The sequence below is a fragment of the Anarrhichthys ocellatus genome, unplaced genomic scaffold (assembly GCF_004355925.1).
Source record: "Anarrhichthys ocellatus isolate YVR2014 unplaced genomic scaffold, GSC_Weel_1.0 scaffold80, whole genome shotgun sequence".
Classification (NCBI taxonomy): domain Eukaryota; kingdom Metazoa; phylum Chordata; class Actinopteri; order Perciformes; family Anarhichadidae; genus Anarrhichthys; species Anarrhichthys ocellatus.
Window position 1 is genome coordinate 347678 of NW_022280110.1, and position 12028 is coordinate 359705.

The 12028-nt window shown below is 40.1% G+C and overlaps 2 protein-coding genes across 2 annotated transcripts in view; both read right to left on the minus strand.

Moving 5' to 3' along the window:
• mmp15a (matrix metallopeptidase 15a) overlaps positions 1 to 4350 on the minus strand; it is a 14901-nt gene extending 10551 nt beyond the window's left edge. The window contains exons 1-2 of the mRNA XM_031874388.1: positions 3452 to 4350; positions 1236 to 1384 (exon numbers count right to left, since the gene is read on the minus strand). Coding sequence (XP_031730248.1) covers positions 1236 to 1384; positions 3452 to 3571 — 269 coding nt within the window. The 5' untranslated portion in view covers positions 3572 to 4350. The remainder of the gene's footprint in view (positions 1 to 1235; positions 1385 to 3451) is intronic.
• Positions 4351 to 5939: 1589 nt separating this feature from the next.
• On the minus strand, positions 5940 to 9047 carry zpd (zona pellucida glycoprotein d). Its single transcript, XM_031874396.1, is given in 11 exon segments — positions 5940 to 6025; positions 6028 to 6108; positions 6191 to 6296; positions 6422 to 6605; positions 6710 to 6837; positions 6915 to 7029; positions 7261 to 7415; positions 7533 to 7741; positions 8462 to 8569; positions 8656 to 8707; positions 8892 to 9047. Coding segments are annotated over 11 exon segments (1227 nt in total). The 5' UTR covers positions 8913 to 9047; the 3' UTR covers positions 5940 to 5957.
• Positions 9048 to 12028: the final 2981 nt, after the last annotated feature.

Below are 12028 nucleotides of genomic sequence, written 5' to 3' on the forward strand. Positions count from 1 at the left end.
CACACACACACACACACACACACACACACACACACACACACACACACCACATTACAAACTGTTCGCTGCAAAAAGTGACTGCAGCATTTCCTCAGTTCTACAAAATGCAGCTAGCACAGGTAGTATAATTGCCATATTCTCATGGCCATCAGCTCAATCTTTACACTGTACTTTAGTCCTTTTTCAGGACTTGTCTCTGAAAACTGAAAATGTTAAAAGGACTAAAAGTCAAGTAACAAACTCAGCTTGTTATGTTTAAGGAATGTTTCGACATTTTGAGGAATCCACATTTTTTGTTGAGCATTAGATTAGAAGATTCATACAATCTGTCGGCCTATTCTAAATATGAGGCTCCAGCCAGTAACCCATTAGCTTAGCTCAACACGAAGGGTGGAAAGAAAGGGAAACAGCCAGCATCATCGCTCAGCAAACGTGTTTTTTTCACACTTTTTTGCACAGATTAAACAGATATTATGTGTTTCTTTGTGAGGTGCTAGTAGGCAGATTTTGTATAATTTGCACAAAACCCGGATAGTTGTTTCCGTCTTTATGCTAAGCTAAGCTAACCTGCTGTTGTAGATTTACAGTTACACAGTGGGATGAATATTCTCATCTAACGCTCTAACAAAGCGTATTTCCCAAACTGTCAAACTTCTCCTTTAAGACCTTGTGATTTTTCCATTACAAACAGTGTCCACTCTGAGAGCAAAGGTCTAATAATACCATGAATCTAGTTCACAGTTGAATGTGAGGATATGACACAATAGCCTGACTCGCCTCATTAGCCAAGATGTGATATAAGCAAAATGAAACTATAATCCAAACCTTGTGGGCATAAAAGTTATTACAAGCTGGCACACTGTTTCAGGAGCCCCTCTTAATACGAGCACATTAATCTGACAATGTTATGATGTGATGGTGTAAAGCCAGTGCTCTGAAACAAATTGCTTCACGATGCCTGGTTTGTTGAGTTTGTTGCCCAGAATTCTCAGATGACAAACTGAAATTTGTGGCAATTCCAAGTATACCATAGAACGCATAGAAAATGAGAAATAAAAAAAAAAAAATGCAAATTAATGTAACAAAATAATCATACATGCTGTAAAACATCCCGCAAGCTCCCTGGATTCAGTTTGTGGTGACTGCACACAAATGTTAGTGGTGTTGCATGTTTTTGAGACCAACATCCTGCAGAAAAAAAAAAAAACATCGCTACAGAACAATAAAACGCTTACACAACAGTAGCAGGGTCCATCTCTCCAGTCACTTCTAGGCCATAGAAGCGCTGCATGTCGCTGACGGCTTTGGACAGAATCTGAGCCGACTGCATGGTGGACATCTGACCGCTCGCCTGAGACAGGTAGCCGAACTTACGAAGCCATGCCTGTGAGGACAAAGCGAGGACTCAGTTTTGCATAGTCTAGCATGGGAAAAGTTGCTTAACACATGCGTCTTGTTTTTGTGTGTGCGTTGCATGGTGTATTAATACGTATGACAGCTACAACTGTTGTGCTAATCCACTGTCTAATGACTGGAGAGAGCATCTGAGGAGTTAAAAGAAAAGAGAGAGAGAAGAGATAGAAACCAGATGGCTTCCATTAACATTACGACATTCCTGCTCTCTCATTCCTCTCGCCTACTCCTTACTGACAGCCAAGATGAGGAGAGGAGACTAGAGGAAGAACTGGAAACAGGAGAACTAACAGAACAATAATTGAACTGTATGTCACTAATGTAGCACACAAGGTAAACACAAAACTCTGCATGTTTGTCCTTCAAATGATGGTAAAAGGCTGAAAGTCTAATGACACATGTTGGATTTCCCCTCTTTGTTTCGTGTTTGCTGCCAGTGAGGTTGAGCGTGCAGAGCCACGTAGCCAGGGAAACAGGATGATGGCTCCGGGGGGGAGAAACCTCGGTGAAGTTTTGAGTTTTGCCCTTTAAGAAGCCTCAAGAGCAGAGCTCAAAAACAACACTGCAGGCCCTCTCACACAGCTGGATCATGGGACTCACACGTTCATGCATGTACGGGATGAACACAGGCCCGGAGAAAAACACACACACGCAACACTCAAACCCATCATGCGCGCACACACGACAGAGAAAATCCTTCAGAGACCATTTCTGCATAGCATGACAAGTCTCAACCAATGTAACATTAGAGTGGGCTTGTTCACATGCGGAAACATGAAAGAAGAGCAGCAAAGCCTCTTTAGGAAATAGCTAAAAATCAATGTTGTGATATTCTGACATCTCCATATCTATCCCAATATGGCAAATATAGTAAAATGACATGAATGAAATTGGTGATCACTAAAACAAAGTGTGTTCCACCATCATGTATTGAAACTGAATAAGATCTTCACATGTCAATAATAAAAAAAGACTTATTTTTTTATTTTCACAATTTGCTCAGAATAATGGTAACTCCCCTATTAAGCATTTATCATCAGGGTATAGACACTTAATAACATACTATAATGTAATTGTATGTATATATATGGACTTTTAAAAAATGTTTATTAATGCAACAATCAAAACTTCCATCCATCTGTAACTGGTCTATAACCAGTCTGAATGGTTGATCGCACCATATTTAATCAAATTCTATGATATTCAAATGAAGCGATCCTTACCGTGTGTTATAAAGCATTAATTAACTCTTTATACACATGTACATATATTCACAGGCCGGCTTAAACCTGTCTCATGAAGACATCCCGAACTCACAAGAGTGAAGACCAAGAATTCATATTGATATAAACTATTAAGACATATTTTATATTCACCCATATTACATTATATTGTTGATCATTAAGTATCTGTTTATACAACAGTTATGTAAACTTCATACAAAAAGTGGCAATTTGTGAATACATTACCAAACTAAAAATTTAAATGTCCTTATTTCTGCTTAAAACTAAGTTTCAGTGTGTTAAAAACAATTTATGCTGTTAAAACTCTGCTAATGAATTCTGCTCGCAAACATGTGTAAGCGTGAATTTCGTTAAATGTGACAAAAGTCAATCAACAATAATACTGAATTATTTATCAACCCTACAGCTGAGTTTTAACTTATACTACAATCACACTCTTATTACTAATTAGATAGATAGATAGACAGATAGATAGATAATGTTGCTCTCTTTTCATGTGTGTACCACATGTAGCTACTCTGTTATTTGGAAAAGGTCAAAAGGTCAAAGGACACCCCTGCAGTGCAACAGCCCACCTGATGTTTTGAGGTTTTACCAAAACAAACATGAAGATTTGCACGCATAACCCATGGAAATCTATATTTCTGTACTACATTGCATACAGAAGTTCCTCTATAGGAAAAATTATGACATTTGTAAATTCATAAACTATTGACAAATACCAAAAAAGGGAATATTTTGACCATCTACATGGAAAATGTGGTCTGTACCGTGACCCACAGACAGCACTGTACCTCAGCACTGAAGCCTTCTTCCTCCGGGACATCCGCCGCTGTGCTGCACAGGGTCAGGGAGAACAAGGACGACAGTGCGATGATCTGAGTCCAGGCTTGTTTGGATGCCATCTTCTTCATGATGTGCTGACTGTTGTTGTTGTTGTTGTTGTTGTTGAGGAGTGATGACAGAAAACAGCCAAACAACTTCCTCCAATTGGCAGGAATACAGGACAAAGTGCTGCGGGACTTCTTCTCTTCTGCTCCTCTCACATTTAATCACGAACCTCCGCAACAAGTGGGCTATCTGCTCGTTTCTGGGGTTCGCTCAACAGTAAAAAAAAATATGTTACGCAAAGAAAGGTGCATTTACAAACCCTCAGGAAAAAACAAAACATGGATCAAGATGATACTAATCCGTTCCCGGTTGCGGGCAGTCCGGTTTGTCCTGGGCCAGCAGCCTCATGGCTCATCCTAGTGTTCATGCAGCAGATCCTCTCGTGCAAACAGCTCAAACTGTAGCCGGCGGGCACATAAACTAGACCTTGCCCCTTTCCGACGTCCACAATGGCTGATCGGCAGCGGGAGCACAACGAAGAAGTCTCCTGACACTTTGTGCAAACACGGACTCCGCAGTTAGCAAACGAAAAGTGACTATTAAGTGAAGCGGTTTCTGAACTTGCTTCGCAAATGTTGCGCACGACAAAAGAAAAAAAAAAAAAAAGAAAAAATCGGAACTCAGTGCCAGCGATCAAATTTCACCTCCACTGTTTGGCACCAACCAACGTCCTCGACTTTTATCTCGGAGCGGAAACGCGTTGTGTAAATATCAGTGAGACCGCCATCTGTGTGGTAGTCTATCTGATAAAAGATCTGTAGCGGTCTCAAGTGAAGAGAGGGCCCTCCTCCTCCTCCTCCTCCGTCCTTACGCACCAGACCCACATCACACGGTCACTGGGACATCTGCTGTTGTTACAGGAAACTACAGGCTGGTGCACACGAGACGAACACGGAATAATTAAGCAAGTTTGTTTTTAATGTGTGGAGGCACTGTACTTGATTCAATGTATATGATATGCATGCTAAATAAACTATGGCATCATTAAGTTTGTGTTACAGTTGGCATTGTAGTTACCTCAAAGTCAAATGTTTCAGTCAACTCGTTTAAAAACGAGACGTGTGTCATACTGACTTGTCAGATCAGATGATGCTCAGTTTAATTAAGTCAGCTCAGGACAGTGAGGCAGAATGCACAACACTAGGCTACCAGAGGTCCACATCCTGTTTGGAGTGCTGTGTAATGAATTTGGGATGCTTTTTTGCCTTTACTAATATTTGGGGGGCGGTATATTGATTTGGGGTCCATTATTACCTCATATTTAAGGTCATGTGTATTCTTGCATTTATTGTATGTATATTTGTGGGGAGAAAAGTCGTTCTGCTGTCATGAAATATTCTGCAGGATTTAAAGGTTTTAAACAGTTTTGTAAAATCATTTTCAGATTTTAATGCAATATTTAATTTTATTTAATTTATCTGTTTTTATGGCTTTTTTATTTTGAGAGCACACGAGGACCACCATCAACTAAAATAACCCTTTTACTACAATTTACACAGGTTTCTTCTCTCTGTACGAGTGCAGCAACAATCACCAGAAACTCATTTATTATCCTGGCTGTCATCCAGGGAGAGGAAGTGGAGATGGTGGACTCATTTAAGTACCTTGGGTTCCAAATCAATACATAAGTGGACTGCACTTACAACACTGAAGCCCTCTTCTTGAAAGGACAGAGCAGACTTGTTCCTGCGGAGACTCAGATCTTCCAGTGCAACAGGCTGCTCTCCTCAGGACACTAACACTACTGTTCTTCTCCATCGTCTCTGTTGGAGTGAGTTATGCATTCTACAATTCTTTATTCAATATTGCTGTACTATTCTCTTTATGGTTATACTGTACTATCTTATATTACAATACATATTAATATTGAATATCCATATTAATAGAGTGTCAGTCTGATGTAAATGGAGAGAGTGGACTGATTGACGGCTCCATTTGTACTGGTACCGCGGACCATCGTCATGACGTTTTAATGACGCACGTACGTGTGCGTGAGAGAGATTTGTAAATTAAAACCACAATTCAGTTCTCAGGAATTTGTCACTTTCATTATTGTTTGACGGTGTTAAATTTACACAAAGTGTAAAGCTATTTTTTAGAGCCGCAGAAACTGACTCTTAAACTACGATCTTTGAATCCGTTTACATCCACTTACAACCCAAAATAAATCGAATCAAGTTAACATTGGAGCTTACTGAAGACACTTCATTTAAGAAATCTTAAGTGATATTGTTACTTCTGACATAACTTGAATTTTTCTGTTGAAAGTTAAAGGTCACCTTGTCTCAACACCGAAACTTTAGTCACAATTTAAAACTTAGATTATTAACTCTGCTATGACGCATGTTTAAGTTTTGATTTATCAGGACAGGAATAATAAAAAGATATGAATGCTTTTAAAAGTTTTATTCACGCTGCCAACAGCAGCAACATTGTAGTCAGTGCTCCCCAGTTGGTTTGAGCCTCCTGCTGCCTGCCTTGACCACAGTGATGAGGATGATGAGGAAGAAACCCAAAGTCCAGACACCTGCCACAGGCAGCACCACCGTCGCCAGTATGCCTGAAACAAACCAAAGAGATTACTGTGGCATCGTCCAGGGACAGAAGTAAATAGCACCAGTGATAGAGGAACAGGAGTTTACTGGATTGAGGTCTGTCTGGCATTTCAATCCTGATGGGTCCATACGATAGGATGCCCAGAGAGGGGTCTGCTCGCACCGCTTCTCTCTTACTGATTGAATTACAGTTCTGTGAAGAAATAAAACAAGACAAATACTATGATACAGATCCTTTAGGCATTTTATGTTAATTTTTATAGCCTTTTCTTTGAGGGCCTCTTAACTACGAGTACAAAGTAAGACGAGCGAGCTCACAGGTTTGCAGGACTTGTAGTCTTCTGGCACGCACAGCTCAACCGTGCAGTGCAGATAGAGGTCGTGAGGTTCCGTTGTGAAGCGAAACATGTCGAAGCTGTAGCGAATGGTGGAACTTTCTCCGTTACGGCCAGACTGTCCGGCGCTCACGTTAAGAAAGGAGACGGTTTTGTCCTTCACACACCTGCATAGAGAGACGGAAACGAGGAGTAGGAAATGGGTTTCACTGGAGTTCAGAGTCAAAGAGGACAGAAGGGAGATGAGCCGACGATCGAGAGCTCTTCTGACCCGTTCAGAAGCAGAGTGTAAACCAATCCCTCCGTCGTGTTCGGCTGGAGAGACTGTGTGGCCCAGCACTTATCAACCCGGAGCAGGAAGAAATCTGCAGGCTCTGTGACAGCCACCTCAACATACACCTGGACACACAAACACGGCGCAAATAGAGTCACCGAAACAGGATTAGTATGTGGATAGTTGATGAGCGTTTACCTACCTTGTCTCCGAGTTCAATGGTGGGGGCACTGCTGTAGGCCTCAGAATAGGACTGGTCTGGGTACAACATCATCTGTATGTTGGCATCAAGTTCATTGACATGCATCACCATCTCACTGTACGTGTGCAGAGAAGAGGCGAGAAAAGGGCCCGTTTGGTGACTTTGAAATAACTAAATGTTTTCAGATTGCAGTGCAGGAGAACCAGGAGGCCATCAGGGGGTTCTCTGGTTTGGGACAAATTTGCCTGAAATAGTTAACGCACAGGTTGAATCCTGTACGTATCCAGGGCTTTGCTAAGAAGAAATAAATGTAATTTAAGTCTTTTAATTAAACATCCTTCCTTACCTGGAAAAGTGGATGACTGGGAAAGGCAGGCTGACTGTTCTGATGGCTGGATAGACGCATATGTAGTCCAGCTTAATGACTGGATTTCTGATGATGTTTCCAATAATCCGAGGGTCTGACTGTAGACTCAGGGAATAGGAGATGTGATTTTTTTTCTGTAAGAAAGGGGAAACAACAAAAAAATGCACTATTTACAGGGATAACTGAATAACTCTGAACAACAGTGACAGATTCGAGCTTGGCATTGTACAGAGATAATGCTCCAGTTGTACCGTCAGTGGCTTGCCGCCGCACATTTGATATTGGTCTTTAGATATCTTGGACACGTAGTACGACACACCGTCGATGACCTCCCTCTGAGGACGGCAAGACTTGTTGGGCAAGTGCAGGGACTCCAGCGGCACATTGTGAAACTTGAAGTAATCTTCTTTCGCTCTGATTCCTATGAAGTCCTTGCTGCACAGAACTTTGATCTGTGCATCTGTAAAAGAAAAGTATAAAAGACAAGTTACTGCTTGAGATTCACAAGAGGACACGTGCCGTTTCAAAAACACAGTAAACAGCATACGAAATTTGAAATGAAAAAGACCATCAGATTCCTTCTGTCTTTGTGTGAGAATTTATTTGAGCTTACAATAAACACTTTCATCAACTTGCATTTAAGTTGAAGTAGGATGTGAAGCTATGGTGAAGGCATCCATTTTACTAATTTGATAAATGTGTTCATGTCATATGTACAAAGCAAATGTTCATCATCTGCAGGCAATTGAACTACATGCTTAAAAATCAGTTTAACCGTGTAGGATGTCGTACTTCTCACCTGTGAGCTGCTGTGTAATGTCTCCTGTGAATGCTGACGGGATCAAAGTTAGTTACTGGCTTATTTATCAGAGTTGGTGCCTCAAAATACAAAGTCTACATTACCAACTGGGGCAAAGAGTTGGAAAGATGTGGGATTATGCCAGTAGTTGCATTGTGGGAAATGTAGGATGCAATGTTTTAAGAATCCGGGATTAAAAAAAAAAAAAAAAAAAAAAAAGATTTTGACCCATCTTTTTGCTATAGGTGCAATACTTAATTGCAGAGTTGTTGCTTCCTTGGAAAAGTTAATAGAATATTCAATTTTCCACAATGTCTGTAACACAGAGCCGGAGTGAACTATGAGAACACATCCAAGTGAAAAGAATAAAAACGTGCCCACCTCTGTCACATTGTTCCGCATAATAGCCACCGGCACATTTGCATCTCCTTTGGTCTTCAGACAGAACACACCTCGAGCTGTTAGTGCAATGCTCCACACTGCAGATTCCTATACAGTATAAAGAAATAAGCCATTCATGTTTTGAGAAGCTAAAACACATTCGACATTTTTTATATACAGGTAGACACTCTTACCCTCAACACGGTGGCGCGTGAAGCCGAAGAGAAGCACGAGGGCCACGCCCAACTGATGGGAAGAATGAACATTTCCACGTTAACCGTTAAATTATTGATTTTTACCGAGCTAAGCTACATTAGCCTGCCATCAGTTTAGCATATCCATGCAAAAACAGCCCGCCCTAAACTACACAAACATTAGTTTTCTTACATGAAGGATGAATAGTGCTCATCATATTTGTATCTGCACCCACCTTTAAGCCGTTTGGGATCATTGTTGTACCGTTTTGCGTAACAATATAGTTAATTTATATAACTCCTGTTTTTAAATGTGACAATGTCAGTCACACGGGAGGCTCTCCTCCGTCGTCCTCGTTATCAACACCTGCTGCTCTTCAATCACGAACACCTGTTGGTTTCGGCTGTGGCGCTCGTGCTTCTTTTATACGTTTTCTTCATAATTGATTAACAATTTAATTGAATTAATGGGTAAATTAGAAATATCCAAGCTAATTCTAAAACAGAAAAATACATAGTAAAACTCACTGTCACTCACATCATGAGACATTAATATTGTTGATTATCCTAATCAGGCCTATTATGCCTTTTTGGTCTCATTCTTAGCGTTATATAATACACATTGTTCATTTAGGAGGCACTGGGTGAAGGATAAATATAAAGGAAAGCCATGGATGACCAAAAGTCTGCAAAGGGCATGCAAAAAGAAAGATTTACTTTACATGAAATATTTACAATTAAGAACCATTGAAAGTGAAGAAAATTGAATTGAATTAAAAACTTGTGATGATAAAATTGAAAGTGTTTTTGAGACAAAAGTCCTGGGGTTCTGATTGATCATGAAATATCATGGAGACAACATATTGACGGTAAAATGTAATAGTCAATAGCAATATTGTATAAATCCAGAGATGTATTCACTTATAAGGCCTTGCATAGAATTTATTGTTCTCTTATACTTCCTTACATATCTGATTGTGTGGAGGTGTTACTATGATCACACAAATCCATTGTTTGTAAAATGTCATGTTTAATGATTTGGTATATCATAAAATAATGCAAAAAATGTTCAGAGCTAAAACAAAGTCACTGCCAGACTTTGTACAAAGGGTTTTTTTTTCTCAATACATGAGTGTAAATATGATTTGAGAGAGTACATTTACTGTCAATCTATTTTCTTGAGGGTAGCTTAATTGATAAGAATGTAGGATATGCATATATAAGCATTATGCGTCTGCCTATATGCCTTTTCAGTCACATTTTATGCTAGATTGTATATCGGCTATATTGTATTGTGTGTGATGGCTGAATAAAAACACTACTACTGCTACCACTACCACTACTGTGTACCAGCAGGGGCCTTTCCAGCTTCTCACAAGTGAAGAGTTGCTGCTTTTTCTATTATAATGAATTAAATAGTTGGGTGTTTGGACGGTTGGTTGAATAGAACAAGTTCATTGACATTTTAACTGTCAGTGAAAAGAGCCTGCAACTGTGTAGAGTTTAATTGATCAATCTGGAAGGAAGGAAAAAAGCAAGATTTATTTTAGAAAGTTTCCCTAACTAATACCTAGCATGCAAATGTGATTTGGGGTGACTTTTAATTTGAATAAGTGATACCCTCCTAAATAGGCTACACCCCAAACCTCTGCACTGTGCTGTCAGTGGTGAGTTCACTTCATAACCTTTTGCCTTGTTTCATCAATAACTTTATATAGAAACTAAATGCCAAGTACCTCCACTAGATGTCACTATTGTCAGCACAAACCGGTTCAGTGCTTTGGAAAGTTCACACCATCACCACCTCTAGTATTTGAAATAGCGCTCCAATTAAACAGAATATAAAGCGTACAAAACTACAAATCAATACTGAACTGGATTGGGGAAATCTCTAAGATGTCTTCTTTTGGATTCCATATTTACTTCATGAAACCATATAAACACTAAAGTGGAGCAAGAGAAATATTTTGTGAGAGAAGGAATAGAAATCAGTTTTTTTTTTTTTGTGTGAGCAGGTCAAAACAGTGAGGGGCTCAACAGTGTCTTAAGCCTTAAGGGAAAGCCATAAATGGGTCACTGTATTTCCAACAGTGCAAACTCGACACACCCGCAGGCCACACTCCATATTCTCAGACATCATCCGGCAGGCCTCCCTCCTATTTGGTAGCAGACCATCTGTCTTCGAAGGGACAGATCAGAGCCAGAATAAGTTGTTGATGGAGGAGGCCCCGTGAGTGATGAGGCAGGTTTAAATCAGATCTGATGGCCTGGGATAATAACGTGTTGTATTTGTTTCTTGTCCATTAACGATGGCTCCCATCTCAAGTCCTCCTTCTCTGATGGATCATTCCAAGTAAAAAAGTAATAATATGGTCTACAAATATTCAGATGGGAAAGGTTGTTTGCACAAAGGATGGAGAAACACAACTGCTTATAGTTAATATGAACAACAACAAAAAAACTATTCTCTGTTCGGAAGCATCCCATTAACCACAACAACAGCATATGGTTCTGTTCATATACCCCAAGACTCCACTGTCTGACAGTGGCTTTAATTAGCATATGAAACATTTAAATGGATCCTCTGAAAGTTCACAGCACACATTTTTGGCCTTCGTCTTACCCTGTACATTTTATTGTACCGATCATACATTTTAATGCATGATTTGTAGCTGTAAATTATTATTTTATTGTGCTGTTACAAACTCAACTTCACAAATAATTTGGACCCCAACAGCAACAGAACAAATCTACAGAGGAAATATTGGTAATGTTATTTATTTACAGAGCAAAGGGGTGAGAAAGATTTCACAAGTTTGTGGTTTACAACTGTGAATGTAGCTTGGTTCTGTCTCAACACAGAGATTGTATCTTCACATTATGTAATCAGTATGCATAAGTGGTTCTGATATCTGAGTGAATGCGAACGAGTCCAACTCATAATGTGGGAGGGAAAAAAATCATGTTATGATTGGGTAGAAAGACTATAAAGTCAGCACAGCAGGTGTAATTAACAGAGCCTGCATAGCAAAACAAACAGAACAGTTTACAGTCCACTGAAATAATTTCCCCAGGTTTAAAAAAAAGCACCCTTAGTTGTGTGTGCACGTCACACCACTGAACACAGGTTCTTCCTTGTAGCCGCTGCATCTTATCCCTCAGCAGCATCGTGTAGTCATTCTTCGTCTCGTCGGCAGTGATGCGGTGCCACCCTGGTGTTGTGAAATAGCCGGGTTGTAGGAGGTGTCTGTCATCGGCCTGATTCACAACACCAGCTGCGGCACACACACCTGAGAGGCAGGTCTTCTGCTGCTGGCTGTATAGAAACACACACACACACACACACACACACACACACACACACACACACACA